This window comes from Ostrinia nubilalis, chromosome 20 (assembly GCF_963855985.1).
Source record: "Ostrinia nubilalis chromosome 20, ilOstNubi1.1, whole genome shotgun sequence".
In the NCBI taxonomy this organism is placed as follows: domain Eukaryota; kingdom Metazoa; phylum Arthropoda; class Insecta; order Lepidoptera; family Crambidae; genus Ostrinia; species Ostrinia nubilalis.
Window position 1 is genome coordinate 4593663 of NC_087107.1, and position 23748 is coordinate 4617410.

The window sequence follows — 23748 nt, forward strand, 5'->3', positions numbered from 1 at the left end:
TTTTAATTGTCCGAAAATTGGCTCTTCCTTGTTTGATTTTCTTCCCAAAAAATTCCCACTCCCTACTAACATTAAGTGTGTCCTTAATTGTAATAACCCTTCCACTTTAAAATCCCTTGTTAAATTCATTAACTCAAACAAAATTAATTTGTAGGTGAATGGTACTATTTGGCAAACGTTTTTAAATTATCCCTCTGAGTGACAAGTAACTTTTTTTTTTTTTTTCCCTAATTTGTAACCTGCACTGCAAGTGCAACAACACCATCCCTTTTTTTGTCTCCCATAATTGTTTGTTCTTTTTATATTTTATTTTCACGTATTGTGTTGTCTTATTTGTGATGTCTGTTTGTTTTAGGTATATAAGTTTGCTTAGATTGCAGCTACAAAATTTTCTATTTTTATAACAACAACCACTGTGTAAAAGCTGCGCACGTGACATTGGCGGAATAGTGTGCCCTCCAATGTATTATTACTTTTCTCTATGGTGCCCTCAGTGGCGAAAAAACGCAAGTTCATCGCCATAAACCAAAGAAGAAGAAGAAGAAGATTTGTTTGGTGTTTGTTGTGTAATTTACACCTTCAAAACAATTTTCAATCATTTAAATAAAGTCCCTAACTTCATTTAAGCTACTCTGACTGAATTTATTGGTACACATATTCATTGAAATAAAACTTTAGTTTTATGGGGATATTATAACCTAAAAACCTATATAGAAGTTAGAACCGCATAAAATGGCTACAAAAAGATCTCAACTAGAACATTACAGAAGATCTTTGTTAAATAGAGTGACAGCAAATGCATCATTCGTCGAATATATCGAGAACTGTCTATCAAGAGAAGATGAAGCTGCAAAGTATTCCTTTCATAAAGTTATGGTAATTACTATTTCCTTCCTTTGCATGAACTGACTGATGATAAGAAAGCACCTAAAACGTTCCCTTGTTTTTATCCCAATATCGCTCATATCGTTTTCAACGACAATGAACTGTTACTACAGATCACTTCTTCAAATGTAATACAAATTTTACAGCAGTTTCAATAATTAAAACTAAATATCAAATTTCAGGTACACAATTGGAGTGGCACAGAAGCACAGCTATTTGACACGCTCAGCGAGTATTGTAACACCGCTATAATACCAGTCATGTTCTCGTCGCAGAGTGAAATCACCTCCTTTTATACAAGCAGTCTTGGTCTTATACTGAGGCTGATTAAAGTTGACTTTATGTTTCCGTTCCAACGAAACATGTTTAACGTAGATATATTGTTTAACGATAAGAACTCTGTAGACTGCTTCCAGAACACCGTGACTATAGAGGATATTGTCTGTGGTGTGGTCAGTCGTAGATTTAGTGAAAAATGCGAGTTAGATCTTTCTAACTTCTGCAATGACCCTGGTAAGTCTAAAACATTGCTACTTAATTTTGTTTCAATAGTTTTGTATTTAAATCCTGAACGAATTATGCACTGATTAACTCATTTTATTTCTTTCAGAATTTGTAGATAAGAAAATAAGTTTCTACAAAATAACACTGCTATCACATTTTAAAATATTAATGTTAAGAATGGGAAGGGACACAAAGTCACTGATTTTGAGTGAAAATAATTTAAGGTATGCTCTTTAGACTGGCACAGACCATGTTATTATTACCTAATGGCTGCCATGTTCCATAAGTGTATTGTAATATTATTTTTTATGTTTACAGTCAAGTACCATTGGATATTTTAAACTTCTTCATCAAAGGAGACCTCACTTCCATCAATTTAAGTAATAATAATGTGAGTAGAAACATTTTTAGACAGTACTTTTCTGTAAAAAAGAAAGTAAAATAAAAATAGAACTTAAATAGAAACTTTTTTTTGTTCTAGATACCGTCACTGCAAGAGTTGTTCAGGATAAGTAGCAAAATCGAAAAGTTATGGCTGGAAGGGAATCCGCTCTGTGAAGACATAGATTCAATTGAATATATCAAAAATATTGCAATAAAATTCCCAAGATTGTCAGAATTAGTAAGTATCTGTATACTACAGTGGCTGAAACTATTTCCTAGAAAATAATTTCAAGATTTTAAATATTTTACTTCTCATTTCATATTTCATCATTAAAAATTATGGCGCAATTTCACTAGTCGATAGGGTCCGCATGCGGCGTGCGGGAGATTTCTGGAACGCAATGCCACAGAGCCCGCATTCAGGGAACCGTTTTCATTCGTCGAAGGATCCGCATGCGGAGTGCGAGAGATTTCTGGAACGCGTGCCACAAGGCCCGCAATCTGGGTGCGAAGTTTACAAAAAATTGAAACAGGCATGGCGCGTCAGAAAATCTGAATGATGAATTTCATTGGTCGATAGCACGGTCGGTGCGGTGCGCGAAAGGCGATACGGTGTTGATCCCTTTTCGAGTTGATAAGTCTGCTATGAGTTTAAGTGTCAAAGTAAAATGGTATGAACAATATTTGATTTCTTCGTAAAAAAAAAAACATTTTTCAGGATGGCATTAAAGTGAATCAACACGGATGGAGTTTTCCTTTCTTCAGGAACTACTTGTCTACACCAGACAAGAAGACCAAAATGGTGGTGGAAAAGTTTCTGGCCCTTTACTTCACTTATTACGATGACAAATCCAACAGGAAAATTGACTCCTTCTATGATATTGCAGCTGCTCTGACTATGATGTCAAATTTCACAGGTATGTATTTATTATCCACATCTCAAACATAATTTATATTTAAACAAGTTAAAGAAGAAGCGAAAAAAGTTTCAAAATCCCAAAAATTCAAGAGAAGAACAGTCCCCTTGCAAGCGAAAGGTCATGCGTTCAGTTCCCACCAGTTAGGCAGTTCAATTTATCAAGTTATTTTAAAAACTATCAGTTGTCTCAAAAAACCGGCCTTTGAACTGTAAAAATAATAAAATCTAAATGAATTGCGAGATACTCCTTGAATAAAAAAATATCAACTGATGAAGAATTTAATTTCAGAGATAATGAAATAAATGAATTCATTTTTTCTTCATTCCAGAGGACGAAGAGCAAGAAATCCCGCAATATGGTCAGTGCACGCGCAATATACTAAACCCGCAGAAGCGACGATTTACGTTATACAACCAAAAGATATACCGCGGTCGGCAAGCGGTCGTGAACCAGCTCGCCAACCTGCCGCCGTGTCAGCATGACCCTACGAGCTTCACTATTGACGTTACCTTGCATAACGTAAGTAACTTACGGACGCCAAGGTTGACTCTAGCATCTTATGCGGCTGTAATAAGTTCTATTTTCGAATAAAAATTAATTGTTGATTATATTATTATCATCATATAACAGCTTTTAAAAGTCTACTTCCAGCAGTGTCAGCATAGGCTTCCATATGTCTACGATAGGATAAATGCACTATATTTCAAAATATTGGCAATATAGTGAATATTTCAATATAGTGCAATATTTAGTTGAGTCAAAAAGAAACAATATTCAATATAGTGCAAAATTGATCGAAAATATGACTAAAAAAATTGAAAAATCTTAAATTTTAATACCTTTTAAGTTTATTAAATTGAGAAGTCTCACTTTTTTCTTTTCAGAACAAATCACTATTCCTTATAGTCGATGGAGTATACAGGGAAGAAAACCACAACTCAATCAAACAGCCAGACTACCGTTACTACCAGTTCCGGAGGTCCTTCGTGTTCAAAGTTGAAGTTGTTAAGTCTAAGTATTCGTATTTTATTACGAACGAAATATTCAGCGTGACGTGGGCAAGCAAAGATGTAATTAAGGCTTGCTTTCAGGTAAAAACATGAGTATTATGCCACCGTAAAATTATAAACTTCATCAGTATAAATTTAAAGTTATTGGTTCCCAAATTCAAGTATTTTACAATGTAACATAACCTACCGTTAAATTATAATCTCACTGACGGAAAGTCGTGAGTTCAATTCCCGCCTTAGGCAGTCTTTTTGGCGATTTTCAAGTTGTTTATTTAAAAACTCACTGACGAATTTCACAATTTTACTTGCAATATTGCTACATATAAAAAAATGGGCAATAGTTATTTAGATATTTTCGATTACTAATGGTGCCATTTTTTTTATTTTCCAGAATCCTATCAGGAATTTGAACGACTTATGCCTGATATACCCAGACCCCGACGAATCGGAGGCTGTCATCAAAGCGTTCATGCACATTACGCATCTGAAGAAGTCTGAGGCGGAAGCGTAAGTTACACTCCATGTTAAAAGATTCCAAAAAACTTAAGAAATACAGTCCAGTCGTGCATCATACTATCGGCAGCCAGCTGCTTTCGGTCCGGTATGGAATAGTGCATCTTAAGTTAGTCTCTTACGATATAATCATAACTATTTTACAAGTGATATATCTGGGGGCACGGCAGTGCCCCCACCAAGTCGAGCAAAAAAGCGGCACGGCCGTACCGTAGAAGCTTCAAATTTGGAATATAAGTAGTGTTTGGTGTATGAATCAAGGAAAAACTAAAATATTTGGGGGCACGGAAGTGCAACCGCCAAGTCGAGTAAAATTTTTCAATTTCGGTCCAGTTTTCTAGATACATAACTGCTGTCTACAAAATACAAAAAGAAATGAGATCCCATCAAAAACAATACTTGTCAAAAAAACCAAGTCTCGCAACTCAGTTGTTCTACGGTAAAAAGTTGTGAGATCCATGTAATACCAAGTCCAGGCCAGGAAATCTTTAACGTTTTACATAAATATATTGACTTGGCCATCGCATGAAAACACGTGTAAATTAAATTATTTAGTGCGATGGCCAAGTCAATATATTTATGTAAAACGTTAAAGATTTCCTGGCCTGGACTTGGTATTACATGGATCTCACAACTTTTTACCGTAGAACAACTGAGTTGCGAGACTTGGTTTTTTTGACAAGTATTGTTTTTGATGGGATTAATTTATCCGTTCCTGAAAGTGTGCCGTCAAAATGTAGATGACGCTACCTTGGCGCTACCATAAAAGGGGTTGTTGTACCTTTGTGTGGAGTTACTGTTGTGTTTATTTACTTGTATTCTTGTTGGAGTCATATGCAATACTTATTATTTGTGTTCTTTCTTATTTCAGTCGGCTGAGAATTGAAAGTTGGGATATCAGGAATGCCCTAAAAGTATTTATGTCGCATTACCAAACCAATAAAATATCATTTGACAAGTTTATAGAGGACGATGATTTTTCAGACACATCATCACTGATCGACGATGATATTGATCACATTGACTGAATAAATTTTATTTCACAAAACTTTTTATTTATTTCCCGTTTTGATTCTGCCTCATAGTCTATGTTCTGCCTTAACGTTTTTTTCTGCTTAGGCCTTTGTGGCATTAAGTTCGTCCTAAGTATTAATTAAACAAACGTATTAAAGCATACCCTTGAAACAAAAGTGCTTGGTTAAACAATAACTTTGATAAAATGTTAGGTCTTTTTGAAAAAAAAATGATTCTATGATAATTGGAATCGGTACTACAATCGATTTATTGAGATCACGATATTGGGGGTGAATCTAGAGCATCACTAGTGTTTTTTTCTAACAGTTGCCTTCTTGATTGTCAATCTCATTTTGTGACAATGACAGATAATCACGTTGTGTATTTTTCGTGTTAACTCCACAAAAATAATAAATACCATAAAAACAATTACTAAATACCTGCTAATTAACGATAATGTCTAGTAATTCATTAGGCCAAGGTGCGAACATGCCTACAATTGGAACTATAAATCAGGGTGCCATTCAGTACGTGAACAATCCATTGCAAAGCCCACAACTGCAGTCTGCGTCTCTTCAAGGGTCTCCTTCTCAGCACAGCCCGATGGGAACTCAGGCTCAAGTTGGTTCTAAGATCGGCCAGAGTGGAGGAGGCGATCAAACTACTCAGGTAAATATTTTGGCGAACTTGGCGGTTCTACAACCAATCCTTTCTCGCTAAAGAAAATTAGTGTACCTACGAGTGTAATATCATGGTATTTTATTGTAGATTTACACACAAGAATACTTATTAAATTTATCATTTTACCCTAATTTTTAAAAAGGAAAATAAAAAAAATCTAAATCACCAGTATTTTGTTTTGGCACAAAATGTACGACTGTAATATTATCATGGTATTATATTGTAGATAATCATGGAATTTGCTAAGTACTTATTCACCATAACTTGTGTAGTTTTTTACTTTTATAACCCCCTTTTGCATCATTGTGTTCTGTTGGGCCTGACATACATTTTGTGCATTGACCTTCTTTTAAGAGGCACTTTTATAGAATTATCTTCCCAAATTGTAATTGTTTCTCAAAAAGCTAAATGATATTTTAATGTACAAAACATTTGCAGTTGCTCAGTAGACCACGTCTGCAAGAACTAGTTCGCGAAGTCGACCCAACGGTGCAGCTCGATGAAGAAGTTGAAGAGATGCTGCTACAGTTGGCCGATGACTTCATCGACACCACGCTGAATGCAGCTTGTGCAATGGCTAAACATAGGCATGCTCCGTCTGTTGAGCTGAAAGACGTACAGTTACATTTAGGTAAGGATAAAGTTTTCTCTGTATTCTAAAAATATTATTACGTTTCAATCTGCACTCAACTCACTCAAGAATAGAATAAGGTTTGTGTTTGGTTGAAAAAGGAATTAATAGGTTTTTTGCTTCTTTCTTGTGTATTTCACTGTCACATTGTGTGAATGCAATGAGGGCTATCGTTTTTATACATAACAGTTGGCACCCCTGGCGATTGACAGGACCTTACTCTACAGTGGCACCATCTTGATGAGTGCAAATGCGATAGTCCTCCTACCACTTTCGCGCTCACCAGTTGGTGCCACTGTCTTCGCTACTAGCAAGTGACAGGACCTTACTCTACAGTGGCGCTAACTGGTGAGCGCTAAAACGATAGCCAACGGCTATCGTGTGGTCTGTAAACTTTTCAAAATAGTTTAGGTACTAATGAAGGTTCATTTAAACAAAGTTTATCCATTCTGAATGTTTGTAATTACAGAGAGACAGTGGAACATGTGGATACCAGGCTTCGGTAACGATGAGCTGCGACCGTACAAGAGAGCAGCCGTCACAGAGGCACACAAACAGCGGATGGCCCTTATTAGAAAAACTATCAAGAAATATTAAGTTCAGTAATTCACGTCCAATAATTTTATGATTTAGGTTTTTTTAAGTGAACTCATAATCTTTAGAACAACTATTTGGTGAAGCTTTGGAAGTCACTTTTTTGTCCATGTGAAAAAAGTAAGTAGTACAAGTTTATTATTTTATGTATTATGTCTAATAATGTTTATTAAAATGTAGGTATCAGGTCTAAAAATATTTTCTATTTGTTCCACTGCCCTAACTTGTGATAATAATAAGATAGAATAAGTAAAAACTTCAATTTTTGTAATAAGAAAAAAGATATTGTAATAAACAAATCCAAAAAATTAAGCTAATTACTAATATCTTCAGTAATGATTACTATGACCAATGGTCAAAACTGACCTGTTGTAAAACCAATAATAAAACATTAAATTAAAGATACCTAGCTCTTTTTATTTTAGTTTGAAATAAAACACAACTTTTTAACACACAATTTATTTAATAATGTTAATGACATTGTATAATGGTGATGTGTTCAACATTGATTCACAACATTAAAAATGTCAAAACAATAATACAATAATAATCACATTGAAATCACAAAATAAAACAGTTACAATCTATGTAACCTAAGGCTTAAGTACCTACCAAATACTGTCAAATAATAAATCACAGATGATAATAGTGCCTTTAAAAACATTAAAATTTTAGTGCATAATCAATTTATACTTGGAATGTATACTTATAATATTAAAACTGGACCTGAAAGGATATTAATCACTGTCAAAATGAATTCTAATACATTATAACATTTAGAAATACTGTAATACATTTGAATACTGTTAAAATTCTAACCAAAACCATTGTCTACTACACTATTTAAGTTACTTGCCTATTAGTTACTACATAATATGTTTTTAGGTCATGGCTATGCCACTAATCAAACGCTTCGAACCCGTGTGCTGTGGACAAACCAACTAGCTATCTGATAAGCTACAGCCACACTGTTTACATTGCATTTATGGATGTAGTGAAACAATATGCAATGTTCTGGTAATTTCTTGTTTTATTATTTTATTAATTAATACTAAACTGATCCAAATAACTCTTTTGATATTTAAATGTTAGAAAAAATTGTTTTATAATAAATATTTATCACTGGGTCCAAAATTTAATAACAGCGCTTCAAAACGTCCGAATTTTAAATCAAGATGCTTGTTTAGCAACTACAACAGATTTGATCCAAAAATTGGAGAAAATAATCGTCCCTAGGTTTCCCTCGGCCAATGAGCATAATGAGTAATTAATGTGTAAGGCCTAGAACATACGGTTCTGGGCCTAAGTGTAGAATGGGATCAATTATTACGCACGCACGCACTTATATCATGCGAACACTTGATCAAACATAATATTACGCATTAAGGAATAGTTTTAATACGGAACTGCATTTTCTATTTGTTGAATAACAGATTGTCTAATTTCTAGTTTCTGGTTTTTAAACCGCAACTATAATATTTTCTTAAAAAAAAAAATCTTAAAGTAAATTTTTAGGAAATAATGTCAAACTTATAAAAAAATGTTACACACAATACACACCTTAGGAAAGTATCATCTTACTCACTCTTATTTGAATTGCTATTTTGTCAAATCATTTTACAAATATTGAGATAACAAACATGTTAAGATAAAAAAATATTGGTGTAACGCTAAGTAAATAGCTTGATTTATAACGTAAACAAAAAATCAAAATCATCAACTCAAAGAAAACCACAGGCACACCGTCACTTTACCAATTATTGCTCGAACTTGAGCCTTCATTTCACATCCTATTTGGCAAGCATATACTGGGGATAATGCCATCTCTAATATAGGCCTAACCCAGCGGTGGGGTACAAAGGCTGATAAGAGAATCACAAATTCTTTGAGTGTAGAGGTTTTTCTGGCAGTTGTGTATCTGTTGAAAGTTTTTAAAAAAGGTATTCAAGATACCAAAAGATTATAGCGCATCTTTTGTTTTGTAAATACAAAATATAACAAACAGCTTTTGAACAGTGTTGGCATAAACTTTTCAAACCTTTTTGTAGGCTGCATGCATCCTTAAACTTTGTATTAGGCATGGAAATGATTGCTATTTTTCATTCATTTTCATTCTATGAAATGATGATTTTTTTTCATATGATTTCACATGCGAAATTTCACAGGCAATGATTTTTATTCGCAGTGTTTTAATGTAGCTCTTTCATATAATGTGCTACTTTTAATGAAGTATGAATTATGATGAAGGATTGCTAATTAGCTAAAATATGAAATGTAACAATATCTGTTTCATTTATGTCGCACAACAAAAAACAAACAGTTTCACAGCACATTAATAACCGCGCGACTAATGAAAATCATTCATTTCATCTGCCTGCTATCTAATGAAATCACACGAATCATGACAAGGAAATCTAAACCGTACACCTTTGAGTTTAAAGTACATATTTAAAATGACCAGTTTCGTCCGCCATCACATCTCTTGTCCTTTTCTAACACGCACATGATCAAATCATTCCTTCTTACTCGCTCGGTCGCTTCGCAGAGCTGCGCTCACGAACTTCACTCGAATGAATGAATGAAATTCATGTGATTCGTGATTTCGTTGACTGTGAAATTATAGCAGTCTATGTGAAGTAAAATAGCAGGTGTGATTAATGAAATTCATTTCATATGATTTTTCACCTGCTATTCATGAAATGTTCCATGCCTACTTTGTATTCTATGAGCCACGACAGAAATATATATACCTGTTTAATTTAATAAATTTTGTTTATAATCATACTAAATATTGTTTTAAACTTCATTCAGATATAAAAGGTCAAATCGAATGGCTACCAATTTTTAACTAAAGAAAAATCCCACCAGAAAACTCCTACCACTCATAAGAAGTGATCCTTACTGATGCATGTGTCCTAAAAAGCGTGCTCTATTCGCTACAATCGTCTAAACAGCTGCCGCCTCCTCTTGATGCTTGTCCGGGATGTACAGATGGTCGGACGGGTCCAGTTTCTGCCAGTGCAGCGACTTGGACTTGATCGTCACCGGTTCCTGGAATAGAAAAGAAACGGTTAAAAATATTGCTTTTTTAACCCAAATTAAGGTCTAATGACAATGAAAATTATAAAAAAATTAACTTGCTTTTAAAAGGTTAAGTTTTTAAAATACAGCTTAACAAAGAGTTTTGAAGTGAATATCAGGTCAAGCTGCGGAACTTTGCGATTTAAATAGTGAAGTGCATGTTTCTGGATATTTTTTTCGAGAATGGCCTCATTATAATAATACATAGGCATAGACAATCGTTCGTTCGTTAGACATTTATTAATTTTATTCATTTAAAACTTAACCAAGCATTTCAAAACAATCTGAGGCATTAAAATTTGATTTCCTTTATCAACAAAGTATTTTCTTATTCATAAACAGAAAACTTGTAAAACAAGACTTAACTACGCGCCCCACTATATTGTTAGTTAAGAAATTGAAAAACAAAGCCATTCATAAATAATTTAAAACTATTAGTTGAACCTGATTTACAATTTAATTTTATTCCCTACTATGCGAATCGCAAATAATGTGTTGATCGAAGTGATTAAGTTGTATTATTAAGTAAAATTATTGGAAACAATAAAATTGTGCCTACAAACAAATCAATAAATTCAAAAATAAAATCCAAAATAGTAGGTTCCACCGAGATTTGAACTCGGATCGCTGGATTCAGAGTCCAGAGTGCTAACCATTACACCATGGAACCACTCGTGAGACCGGCCCAAAATATCCGCTAGATTGATTCGTATGTGCAGTCCAAATTATTTGTTGCTACTTTCGCAACAATGTTGAATCAAGACGTACGATTTACATCAAATACGGCTCTGAGTACGTGGTCGATAAATTCGACCCGGCTGCCAACCGGTTCCATGGTGTAATGGTTAGCACTCTGGACTTTGAATCCAGCGATCCGAGTTCAAATCTCGGTGGAACCTGATTTTTATTTTTTCGTTTGTCATTGATTTTTTTTTGTACATTATTAAGACTTTTTTCAATATTTTTTTTTTACTTCAGGTTATCAAAAAAAATTTTTTTCTTACATCGTATAGCCAGGTTAGGTTTATAAAATTTCATATTTTGTCAGCATTGTTTACAAATAATGTTACCGAAATTAGTAAAACAAATAGATGTGAATTTATTGCGCAGTATAGTAAGTAACCAATTTGCGTTATTTGAGCGCTAATAAATAAGACATTACGATGACTTAAATTACTTATTTGTATTTGGCTTGATACTTTTTACAAGACATATTTGGCACGCAGCACGATTGCTGTTAAAAAGTTCACGGAAAAGTCAGGAATTATACACTCAAAATCTGCGGATATAGTCGCAGAAAAAGTTGACAAATAACAAAAAAAAAATACTTTGACTAAAAACTTCAACAGGTTATAATTTTTCCGGAAAAATAGGAATTGTAGTTATCCAACTTAACATTGTTATTGACAATAAATCAATACGGAGTTATTTATGTTGATCTAACACTACGCAGTAATCAGTAGCACCGATAATGAAATACATATAATCTGATAAATCAAACAAAACATAGAATAAACTAAAGTCCACTCGATAGTCTTTGATATATTTATTTTTAGTTAAGATGATTAGATGACTATAAATAAAGCAATAAAATGGTCATAAACTTTTATTTGACCGACTAATAAATTACAGCGGTATAGCACTTTTATTCTCCGAAGATAACTGTCTTTTTATTCTTCCAGAAACGCCTTGAAAGTCTAGCAATTCATAAAAACTAAATCATTTGTCCATATTTGGTGCTTTGAAAGTCAATTAGGTACTTCCCTCTGGGTCAAGCAAGTCAAACTTGGCCTTCACTGGTGGGGTTTCTATTGGCGACGAAAAAAAAAGATTAAAAGATCATTTATTCACCGAGACAAAGTAGATGTTAAAATAGTTACAGCTCAGCTTATGAAGCAGAAGGTGGAGAGCAGTGGAAATGAGAAGTGGAAAAGTCCCGTAGCTTGTGAAGTACCTACTCTGGTTATTTTTGTTCAATCTGTTATAGTTTCCAAGAACGTGTGAAGTTTATGCCTAAAGCACTGCAGATTTTCAGCTATACTTACCGATAAGCTTAGATTAATAAAACCTAGATAGATAGTCAGTGCACGAAAGGTGAGGCAGTTTTTAGGGAGCCGGCACGGCTCACCCGTAAACGTCACATGAACTGTCAAAGTGAAAAATTGGTAAACACGTCCGACGAATTTTAATTAATTAAAACGGTTTGTGCTGTGAAAGGGTGTCTAAAATACATAAGAAAAACGAAAGAAAGTGACCAGTGTTACATTTCATAAGTAAGTACTACAATTCGACGAATATTTTGCTTGAATTTGGCTTTCAAAAATTAAATACGGGAATGATACCAGTAACAAGAAAATTTATTTCCCAATTGTTCGCCGTACAAATACACTTTCTTTTTTATGAAATCGAGACTTTTAAGTCGATTTATCTTATTGTTATTAGGTAGGTACTTTGAATTCAATAAATAAGTAAGTACATGATGCGTTTTGTTTTTGTTAATTATAAAATAATTAAAAACGTATTAAAAATTTCCCTACTTTCGGGAAAATCGCCTTCACTGTCTACACTCCCCAACAAAATTGACACTAATGACATAAGATTTTTGCCTCACTCTTGACGAAGCGTTTGTATGAAGACTATCCTGCCGCACAATTTATAAACGCAGTAAGTAACACGTGAACAGTTTCGAGAAAAACGCGATCAAAGTTGAAATTTTATTTTAGAGTGTCTACAATTAGTTACGCAAATATTTGTAAAAAAATATATATGGGCTTATAGAGCTAAACTCAAAGTTTATTTTGATATGAGGTTTTTGTATTTTAATTAATATTTTGTATTTAAAATTATTAAAAAACTGTTTATGTTATGGATTAACTAAGTTTTCGTTCGATACTTACTACCCATGAATGCAGTATGATTGTTCCTTACTGCGTTTATCAGTAGTTTTCGTTACTTACGGTACATGTGTTAAATGATTGATTTAAATTTTAGTTCTTAAAACGTAATATAAGCGCCGTATCTTTACAATTTACTGCATTTATGAGTGGGAGTGTGAATCAAAATAATTTATCAAAACTTTAAATGCGCAGTAACAATACAATTATACTGCGCTTATCATAAGCCAATAACGCTTTCATGTTGAACTTTCCCAAATGACCAAGGGGTAAATGAAACAAGTATTACAAAATAATTGCTGAGATCGCTTGTTATTAAATCAAAAATTAAGATATGGCACCCACTTTTAGATCTTAAATATACCAATCTAATAAAATAAAGACTCGGCCGTTCGTTTCAGCCGAAAGACGTCCACTGCTGGACAACGGCCTCCCCCAAGGATTTCCACAAAGACCGGTCCTGGGCCGCTCGCATACAGGCACCTGACGCGACCTTCACCAGATCATCGGTCCACCTAGTGTGAGGCTTGCCCAAGCTGCGTCTTCCAGCTCATGGTCGCCACTCTAGAACTTTCCTGCCCCAGCGGCCATCCAGACAACTTATAGTGTCTCCAACCTTCAGAGGAGTGGGAACAACACGGCATTTGACATGATTTTTCTCTAGTCCATTAAAGACCCATTTGTTGAGAGGCTCTATTGAGGCAATCGAGGATTGAGCTTAGATCCTCCACGTTCTCAGCCATGACTACGATATCGTCCGCGAATCAAAGATGGGTGATGTACTTGCTGATGATATTTATGCCCAATCCGCTCCAGTCCAGAAGCTTGAAAACATCTTCCAGAGTGGTAGTGAACAGTTTTAGAAATATGACATCTCCCTGTCTGACCCCTCGCTGCAACTTAAGTCCTGATCCCGGAGACGGACTGACATTGTGGCCTATTCGTACAAGCCCTTCAACGATTATAAATATCTATAGTAAATTTGGCACCGTTGGAGAGACTGTAGCTTGAAGAGAGAAGTCTTTCTCATAGACCACAAATGCCAGACAAAGTTGCTGATTATTCTCCTCAGTTTTCTGCCATAGATAAGTATGTGGTCTATCATACTAAAGCTTTATCGGAAACCGATTTGTTTGGGAGGCTAGATGTCGCGTGAAACCATTCATGATGACTCTCAAAAACGGAATCAGAAGTGAGATGGGTATAAAATAAATTCTTCATCAAGGTTTTGTTGCCTTTTTTGAAGAAGAGTATCACCACACTTCTGTGCCATGCCGTAGGCGTTTTCCCCTCAAGGATGACGGAATCGAATAGCTTCTAAAGAGCCCTTAGCACCGGCGTTCCGCCTGATTTCAGAAGCTCAGCCGTGATTCCATCATCGCCCGGTGCCTTGTTGTTTTTCAGCTGTTTGAGAGTCATTCTAATCTCGTACAGACACGTCCGGGATATCTTCGGTATAGTGTCGGGTCAATCTAGCTCTTGGGTCTTCGGCTAGATTTGTCATTTGGACAGGTTTTCAACTTCTTCCAATAACGTAAGAGTCAGCCACTGCGTTCATAACATGTTAACACCTAGGCAGCACTCTGACAATCCTTAGTATGTACGCAGTATAATTGTAATTACTGCATTAATATTAAGTACAAGTCATCTGTTTTTCCTATGGAAACATAATATCAGTGTGTGTTTAAGTGGAATTACTGCACATATACTATGTGCAAGATGAACTTAACAATTGTAGAAACATAATAAGAATGATGTAATTGGCACATACTGCACTATTACTGTGTAGCAAATTAGGTAAGCGCGAGTATTCACGTAATATTAAGTTATTATGTGCTCTTACTGCTAACATAGTATGTGAAGAAACCTACAATCTGCTCTTTACTGCGTTTATGATAACATGTATCTTCCGTTCTAAGATAGATAGAAAAAAACGGGTCTTTGATTCTTATAGATCGCGATGTCAGGATTCTGAATATTCAAAACAATCATAAATGCAGTAAGTGGTACTTACTGCGTTTATAAATTGTGCGGCAGTATCCATCTAGGTTTTATTAATCTAAGCCGATAAGTGTATTTTAATGATAAAATTACGTTTTTAAGTGGACACTACCAGGGATTTACCTGCTTATCGTTTATCGTTAACGACATTGGCAAATCTTATCTATGACTATTCTACACACCTAATTTTATTATAATTATAGACGACGTAAAGTCTAGAATTGTTTAGCAATTATCAGCTGAACTTGGCTACCAAAGCCGATGACCGTAGATCAAGCGGAAACATTCCTAGAATTAAATTAGGATCCTAAATCTCTGGGAATAGTGCCAATATTTCAACTTTGATGTGTTGTGTCGTTAACGTAAATAATGTCCGGTTTTTAATTATTATCAATCTGAGGAGACGTCCCGTCTTAAGTAGTCGCTTTCGTTGCCAACGGATCTTTATCCCAAGCTTTAATATGAAACTCATTGATGACTAAAAATTCCACATCTCTACTATCACGTTTTTCTAGTGTGTTCAACTGTTCACGCACTATACCGGAATTTTTATGTGTAGTAAACATAAAAATTCCCGGACATGTGAAACATAAATTAACACTAACTTTGATGCGCAACCGGCATAATACAATGACACCTCGCCATGATGACTCACTTATCTCCCCGAATTGACGATGTGGCCAGGAGAATACATATAAATGTTTATTGCACAATCGCCCTTATTTAAAACTCTACCATGCCACAGTGTTTCCCTTGAACGACCGTGCCGGGGAGTCATGACGTATTTCTTTGGAAATAAGGAGCCAGGTGTTTCGTATTACCCATGGAAGTTAAAACTGTATGGCTTCATGGCACTCGCAAGGCGGGTGATTGTTTAGTAAACAAGTTTCAACGGCTGTCGTGACACGTGTTACAGATTTGCGATTATTGCTTCTATTGTTTCCTTCGCCAAAAGAGGCGATCGTAGTAATCGTCTTGATATAACACGTTTCAAACCCCAAACAATGCTTTGATTAAGTATTCAGATTAAATTGTCTTCTATCTATTGACTTCAGTTAAGCTTGTGAAGGTTAAATACTTAAATAGGTAAATCTTTGCAGCGATTTACCTAATAGAAAAACTCATCATCATTTGAAATCATTATTTTGTTGATGGCAGCCATATGTTACGTAGCGAAGCTTACGTTACTTATGATCATGATAATGCGAATCTTTTTGTTTAAGCTGGCCAGACATTCAACGTTATTGCATCGTATAAAAATCATGATTCACACACAAAAACGGTGTAAAATTTTGAAACACTGATATCCACAAAAAGAATCCGTTAAGACGACGAACTGCGGAACAAATTCGTTGTGGCAATAATCATTCTTGGTAAAAAAGACAAGTAAATTGTCATTGCCAATGACAATAACTAAACCACGATTCGGTTCAGTGCTAAATGCCATTGATTGATCAGAAACGAATCATCAGAGAATCAAAAACAATTTACCTATAGGACGAAAGTTTCCAGAAGTGTTTTTCCAGATCAAAGCCAAAAATAATTTAACGGAGTCTCGTGCATAACTGAACGCAGATGTTGAAATGTATTCTTGGCTAAAGTGGAATAATGAATGCATTCTTGGAACAGGTATTAAGAAAGATAACAGTTTTCGTGCCGTTACTTTACCTGAACAAATGACTCTTATTGTTCGTGGTATAAAAAGCATAAGTCTTAAGAAAGTGTAGATTGGTAGAGCTGCTTTATTACAACAAAAGGACTTTCTTCTACTGTGCTACTATCGAGGCAAATTTCATCTGAAGGAACTGATCAAGATATTTTTTATTGATTAATTGATTATATTCTCATTCATATAATTCAGAGTAATTAAGTCTATGGGAAAAACAAATAGGATTCTTTTCATCCCGAATTTGAAGGCGAACATGAAAGATTTTCTGTTACAGAACGAAATTCATGCGAACAAAACCGCGCAATTGGCTAAAGTTTGTAATTTTCCACTCCAGCAAATGAAACCGTTAAATATGTTTACTGCGGCTAAAAGTAAACAAACCTGGTCATTTCAAGCTTAATTTGCCACCCTAGATTTCTGATCCATTACGCCATGTTATTTCGTCATAATTAGACACTGAGAAGTTGAACGATAATTACAAAAAAATACAAACTGCCTTCTCTGTAATTTCTGTAGACTTTTCAATTCCTAGTATCAAATAACTGCGAGTTGGAATTACGTTATTAAATATGAAGTTGTCTTGCTAAGAAATAATTAAAATGGCTACCTACGTAAACTCCGACAAAGGATATTCGCCTTTGTCTAAGTAGTGTAGTGTCGAAGTAAAGTCATGTCGATATTCAGTAGTGTCGGAGTAATGTAATGTAGAAGTAACGGTTGTCGGAGTTCAGTTTTTGAGCCAATTAAAATTTCTAACATTTCAGTCGAATTGTCTGCCAAAAGTGTCTTTTTTGTCAATTTCTCAATTAGTTACAGTTGTAATTGTAATGATTTTCTTTAGTAATGTTTTCAATACAAAGGAAAATATTTCCCAACATACTCGATGCGTAGTATAATAATTACGACCGTAACGACTGTAAATTTTCTTGCCTATTTAGAAATAAATAATTTTAAGTCTCATTCTCGACTTAGACAACAGTTGCTAATAATAATATGTACCTACTAATAAAAAAGTTAACACCAAAGTGTTACTGCTCTGTCACACGTAATTTATTTAGCACAATGTATTCTTATCCTTGAGCTGTATTGATTTTAGATCAACCGGCAGTCTATTTTAAGCCCTGTTTAAGCAATATGGTGATACGTTTAACCGGCGCGAGGTGAACGATCGTGTGTATATCCCCAAATTCCTGTAGCCTGGTGAATCGCAAATCTAGAATAATCTAAATGTGACATGATGTAGTCAAGTAACAACCAAGGCCATCGCTATCGATTTTCTTGGCTAACTTTTACACGTTATTATTGCCTTGATTCTAATAGACACCATAGTCGTTAGCTAAGTTAAATTATTAAAATAATAACGTGAAGACCGTCCAAAATCACTTTGTCATAACTAGAACCTGACAAAATATAATTATTTGTAAAAGGATACACGGTCATAGTCATTTATTCCATGAACAGTAACTTAGGGTTTTCCTTAGGGTTTTCATAATAAGCATTTTTCATCTTACGTAAGTTTGCAGGGCCAAAAGCGTGTCAAACAAATGTAATTAGTTACGCATTTTAGGTTGAATTTAAATATCTGAACCATTTACATAGGCATAAGTACATCTTTTTGAGTGTGGTTTCATAATATGGGCCTGAAATTGTGTCGCCAGCATTACCACAAATAAATATGTACGTCGACATAACACTGAATCCGACACTTGGGTAACTATCAACGAGCGCGGTGGGTGGCGCTGGCGAGGTGACGACGTTTATAACGGGTGTTATAGGAAAGTCGATATCTTGCTTGTGTCGACAGTGTCATGTCACTCATGTTGGATATCACAGCTAGCCATGTTGGCAAATGTATCAGGTGGTATGGCAGTGCTTTAGATTTCAGGTTAAAGCTATACTATCTCAAAAGAAATTACATTAAACTTAATGGGAGCATTTCGAATAGTTTTCAGTTAGTTTTTAATTGTTCAAACATTAAAAAAGAAAAAGTCGCATTGGTCTACCTAATAAAAAGAGGGTAGCTAGCTATTAATCTTCATTGCAACAACTACACATGTTTGGGTGACGTTTGCTTCCACTTTCGGCCTGATCATCACTCCATCATAATATTCTATCGCCTTCCTCGTTGTGGATTTAAAAGAAAACTACTGCCGTGCTAAAAGTGTTTGATCAAAGTACCTGCCTACTTTAAGTTTTCAAACTTATCGCAGTTAAAAATAAAATGTTCTTACCTTGGCGACGAGTTTCCCGTCGTCCCCAATGAGGAACTCCTCCAAGCCGAAGACGAGAGGCGACGCGTTCCCGAGATGGAAGATCCTGGAGGAGGTCCCGCGAGTCACGCGGAACTCAATCGTCTTCGCCATCAGCACGTTCGTGATCATGTACACGGACTTCTTGCCTTGCAGGTCTGCAACAATGACATTCAGGTCAGTGTTATTATACACCATTAGCGGCCGCCCGCTACTTCGTACGCGTGGATCCCGTTTTACCCCCTTAGGGGTAATAAGAGCACCTACGTTCGAAAAAGAACCTCCATGCAAAATTTGAGACTCCTAGCACTTGTATTTCTGAGATTTCAGTCAGTGACCTTTCGCTTTTATATTATCATCGTCAGGTCATTTAGCTCCCACAGGAGATGGAAGCATTTGACCTAAATGGGACTAAATGGGTCGGGCAAAGAAGCCTGATGTTCGCATATTTATACCTTATTCGTATCTTACGATGTCCACGGGAAAGGGTGATCGTAACTCCTAGATAGAGTAGGACCATAAAGCTACACCAAGAGAACAGTTTAATGAGTGCGCGGATCTGGTACAGCCGAGCGGACATCAAGGTTAACATAATGGCATCTTAGGTAGTAGTAGTAGTACCTTATAACCCTCCTGTCCTGGCGCAGTTGGGAATAAAGTGCTACATTGCGAAAAAAAATTATAATCTGATGTGCTGTGGGTGGACAATAAGTAAAAACGATACTTGCGTGCGCCATAAACCAAGGGTCAATGTACCAAGACAAGTCAAGTCGGGATCTTGGGCATAACGAGTGTTTAAAGTGTTTTACGGTTCTGTTAAACAAAGTTGCACTGGGTTTGGTTTAGGGTTTATGAAAGAAACCTTTCTTTGGAATGAAAGCAGCAACCGTGAACTTTGTCGTGTTACATTATCGTCATCGTCCGTTCAACTAGTTTTTTGAAATACTCGTTTGGCCATTGATATTGAATGACTCAGAGTCACGATTACAGCACATGTACAGTCAGTCTACCAGACAATGAAATAGACTACATTGAACGATCACGCCTAAAATGAATGACAGGATTGACAGGCAATCGTTACAAAGTTTTCCTTGTATTTTTCCCCAAACATAAGTTGAATGGAGTTGATGGATGTACATCTATGGCTTTATTATGCAATAAAAGCCAACTGAAGTGTTTTTCGTTTAAAGGTAAACATGTAGTTATAAGAATTTTAAGAGAAAAATTAAAATTGCGCTTATTTTGAACTAATCAACTGCTTCAAAATTACAGATAGAATTACATAGATCATTTACAATGAATAGTGTAAAAACTTGAACTTACGCTTATTTTTCTCCACATCCAAGTAGATGTTGTTCACAAAGTTCTTGTCCTTGGGAACAGCAGTACGGGAGAAGTTTATCATGATCACTCTCACTTTGTTCTTGATCGCTTCGTCTTGCAATGTGATCTGTGAAATGTGGGTAGTAATTACAGTTGCCGCGAATACTCGCTATTATTCGGTATTCGGCATTACTCGACATTTTTTTGATATTCGTCGAATACCGAATAATAGCTAGTATTATTCGGCATTCGGCGAATAGTCGTCTAAAATAAACTTTTAGTGAACAAAAAACTAATGAGTTAAAAATAATCATATTTTTACTATTTTCCCTAATAAAACAATACACAATATCAATTATTATTTGTAACTAGCTGACCCGGCGAACTCTGTTCCGCCTAATAAATTAGCCGTCGCAATTTTTCCTTATTTGCTCACCGTTTAGACCTACCCTGGACTACGACAAACATTTTAAAACCAAAATCAGCTCAATCGGCCCAGCCGTTCTCGAGTTTTAATCAGACTAACGAACAACAATTCATTTTTATTTATATAGATAGATAGATATGTACCTATCATATTCATGAAATTAAATTAGTTAGGTTTTTTAATTAATATTTAAAATCCAACAGAGGCAGATTGTGGTGCAAAAAAAAACATTTTTTTCTGCACGTTCGGGAGCAAGTCAGTTTCCTAAAACCTGCCTCGGAAAATAGTCTTTCTGAATAAACAGAGCTTGCTGGTGTGATTAAGTATCGTTTAGCAAGCTTACTTGATATAGGGAATTTCTATTCTTTTTGGTACTCAAAGTCCACCATTCATATGGGTTTATTTTTCTGTCAGCCTTTGCTAATGCGATGTAGTGGGCGATTTATTCAGCAGTGGCATTCTTGGAGTGCTCTTCAGTAGGTTGCTCTATAGATGATTCTTCAAAACATGCCCAAAATTTACTACATATTATGTAGGTATGCATAACATGAAACAGATTTCTATAACTTTATTTTTTTCTTTTCTCACAACCTTAGAAGAAATTAGAAATAATTTTAATGTTTTTATGTCGAATAGTAATGTCGAGTTATTCGACTATTCGCCAAAGTGAATGGCGATTAATCGGTATTCGACTATTCGCTATAACCACTATTCGCGGCAACACTAGTAGTAATAAGTATCATTTAGCCTGCACTTTGTATGGTTTTTCTACGCACTGTATTTTTAACCAACTTCAAAAAAGGAGGAGGTAATACCTGAACAAATGAATAATAATAAACTGAGTAATCAGGCATGCACATCATTTTAAATATTTAACAGCAAAAACTATGTACTATCCATTCGCTTTAAGTTTGCTGATGGCGATATGAAGTCACTCGAAGGGAATCGTCTATAACTTTAACAAACTATATTGAAAATATTTTTTATTTATTATTATTGATAAAAATTATGTATTTGCGTAAAATAAGACACATTAATTGCGATTAATCACTAACTAATTGCGTTTAATCGCGGTTGGAAGAGGGGAAGCGCATTCCACGGACTGGCAAACTTAGCGCGAAGGGGTAGTATAATAGTTTTATTTATTTTTTATTAATGAAACTTGTGGTAAACTGATTGTGTCCTTGGGTGATGTATCTAATCAGAGGTTTCCTGCTTGTTGCATCATACAAATTATAAAATTCATGCATATTTAAATAATTTCTGTATGATCAGACAATCTGAATATTATTTTATTTATTACTAGCGGCCGCCCGCGACTTCGTACGCATGGACCCGTTTTACCCTTAGGGGTGAAGTTTCGAGTTTTTTAGGGTTTACCCGGAAATTATTCAAACTTTTCTCGCTGTAAAAACCATCCTTGGACTTCAACAAACATTTTAAAAAAAGAATTGGTAAAATTGGTCCAGGCGTTGTTGAGTTATGCGCTTACCAACACATTTTGCGATTCATTTTTATATTATAGAAGATGCGTAATTTCCCATGATATGCAATTTATGGTAAATATTCATGACTCATGAGTTCTTGTGAAACCGAAGCCCCCTTATTACAATCTGATATACTTATTCAATTTTACGAAACAGAATTTATTGGTTTAATATCATATTAATAGCATAGAATTTTAATATCATACAATTAGTTGGTTCAGAAAATTTTGTTGCATTATGCTATTATACTTCTGATTAAAATAACACTAATGCAACAAAATTTTACCCATTTGACAAGTCTAGAAGAAATAAGTACAAACCTTTGTAATTTATTTACATACTGTGTTGACCTTGCAACTGCTTAAAACTAATGTATTATGCATGAACGAACTTAGTTATGAAAACAATGGCATGTCGGTCAAGCAATAAGCAAAGATAATCTCATGATTATATGGCATTCATTTTAATTTTTTACTATAGGTAATTTACATTTGATAATTTGTGAATGAAAATTCCCATAAATATTTTTAAAACTTTTACTCCCTTTTCTTCACTAAAAATATTTATAAAAATACCAAATAATTTATCTTAAATTATCACTTGATCGGGGTACTGGAATTATAATATTAATCAATAGTAATCTTTATTAATCTAAGATAGTAATTATTTATTTTTATCAACTCAATTTTTCATGTCATGAATAATACTAATGCATGGTTCATACAAATAGTAATTTTTCCAAGTATGAACCATTTATTTTGTTATAATACTTTACTGCGTTTCTAAAACGTGCCTGCCCAAAACCATTTCGTAGGGCTTAGGGACAGGTCAAGGTCAATGGTGCAATATCAGACCGGCAAACGAAATTAAGGTTTTCTGGCATACGGCTGAGGGTTTAAAGTGTTAAAAAATCAATTCACTAACCTTTACGCTCTCATGGGGAAACTTGAAGTCATTATCGCAGAAATCACCTTCTTCCAACCAATTCACGTACTCCGCATTCGATTTCTCCTTGTTAACATTCTTGATAAGCTCACCCAATGGCGTGAACATTTTCCCGTTAGTTTCCTTCTCATTTGGTACGAAAAGAGACGTAACTTTATACAAATCAGCCTCAGTAATATGAGGAATACACACAAACTGACTGCTACCAATTTCTATTTCGATTTCGTCTCTGATGAATGGCCAAGCATCTTCGAGCCTCAATGACTTCAGGTCTTCCAAACTCACATCTTTCCGTATTTCGTGCGAATACAGCGATTTGACGACAACTTTTAGTTTTTTCGGCATTTTTCAATAATTTTTATTAGCAACCAACAAGCGCGTACACTCTGTCCGAGAGTCAAAAACGAACTGTTTTATTTTTTTCAGCACAGCTACTAGTGATGCGGGTTCATATATCATATCTTTAACGACTAATCGATTCCAACTCGGAGTAAAAATCATGCAGGCGATCTTTATGTTTTGTTCCATAAATGTCT

General features: G+C 35.0%; 3 protein-coding genes and 2 non-coding genes across 5 annotated transcripts; 3 read left to right on the forward strand and 2 right to left on the reverse strand.

The window, feature by feature from the left end:
* The first annotated feature begins 515 nt into the window (after nucleotides 1–515).
* Nucleotides 516–5264, forward strand: LOC135081493 (nuclear RNA export factor 1-like). Its single transcript, XM_063976208.1, has 10 exons — nucleotides 516–876; nucleotides 1068–1398; nucleotides 1496–1613; nucleotides 1708–1780; nucleotides 1871–2011; nucleotides 2492–2690; nucleotides 3022–3212; nucleotides 3578–3784; nucleotides 4095–4210; nucleotides 5088–5264. Exons 1-10 carry the CDS (start codon nucleotides 733–735, stop codon nucleotides 5242–5244), a joined length of 1677 nt encoding a protein of 558 aa, XP_063832278.1. The 5' UTR covers nucleotides 516–732; the 3' UTR covers nucleotides 5245–5264.
* A 292-nt stretch (nucleotides 5265–5556) lies between these two features.
* LOC135081497 (transcription initiation factor TFIID subunit 12) lies at nucleotides 5557–7541 on the forward strand. Its single transcript, XM_063976211.1, has 3 exons — nucleotides 5557–5899; nucleotides 6350–6542; nucleotides 7012–7541. The coding sequence occupies exons 1-3, from the start codon at nucleotides 5687–5689 to the stop codon at nucleotides 7137–7139; spliced, it is 534 nt and encodes a 177-aa protein (XP_063832281.1). The 5' UTR covers nucleotides 5557–5686; the 3' UTR covers nucleotides 7140–7541.
* Nucleotides 7542–8622: 1081 nt separating this feature from the next.
* LOC135081496 (uncharacterized) lies at nucleotides 8623–23638 on the reverse strand. Its single transcript, XM_063976210.1, has 4 exons — nucleotides 23192–23638; nucleotides 20354–20480; nucleotides 19013–19188; nucleotides 8623–10187 (listed from the first exon to the last, which is right to left on the reverse strand). Exons 1-4 carry the CDS (start codon nucleotides 23555–23557, stop codon nucleotides 10083–10085), a joined length of 774 nt encoding a protein of 257 aa, XP_063832280.1. The 5' UTR covers nucleotides 23558–23638; the 3' UTR covers nucleotides 8623–10082.
* Trnaq-cug (transfer RNA glutamine (anticodon CUG)) lies at nucleotides 10816–10887 on the reverse strand. Its single transcript has one exon. It is a non-coding gene; the product is annotated as a tRNA-Gln (tRNA).
* On the forward strand, nucleotides 11045–11116 carry Trnaq-uug (transfer RNA glutamine (anticodon UUG)). Its single transcript has one exon. It is a non-coding gene; the product is annotated as a tRNA-Gln (tRNA).
* Nucleotides 23639–23748: the final 110 nt, after the last annotated feature.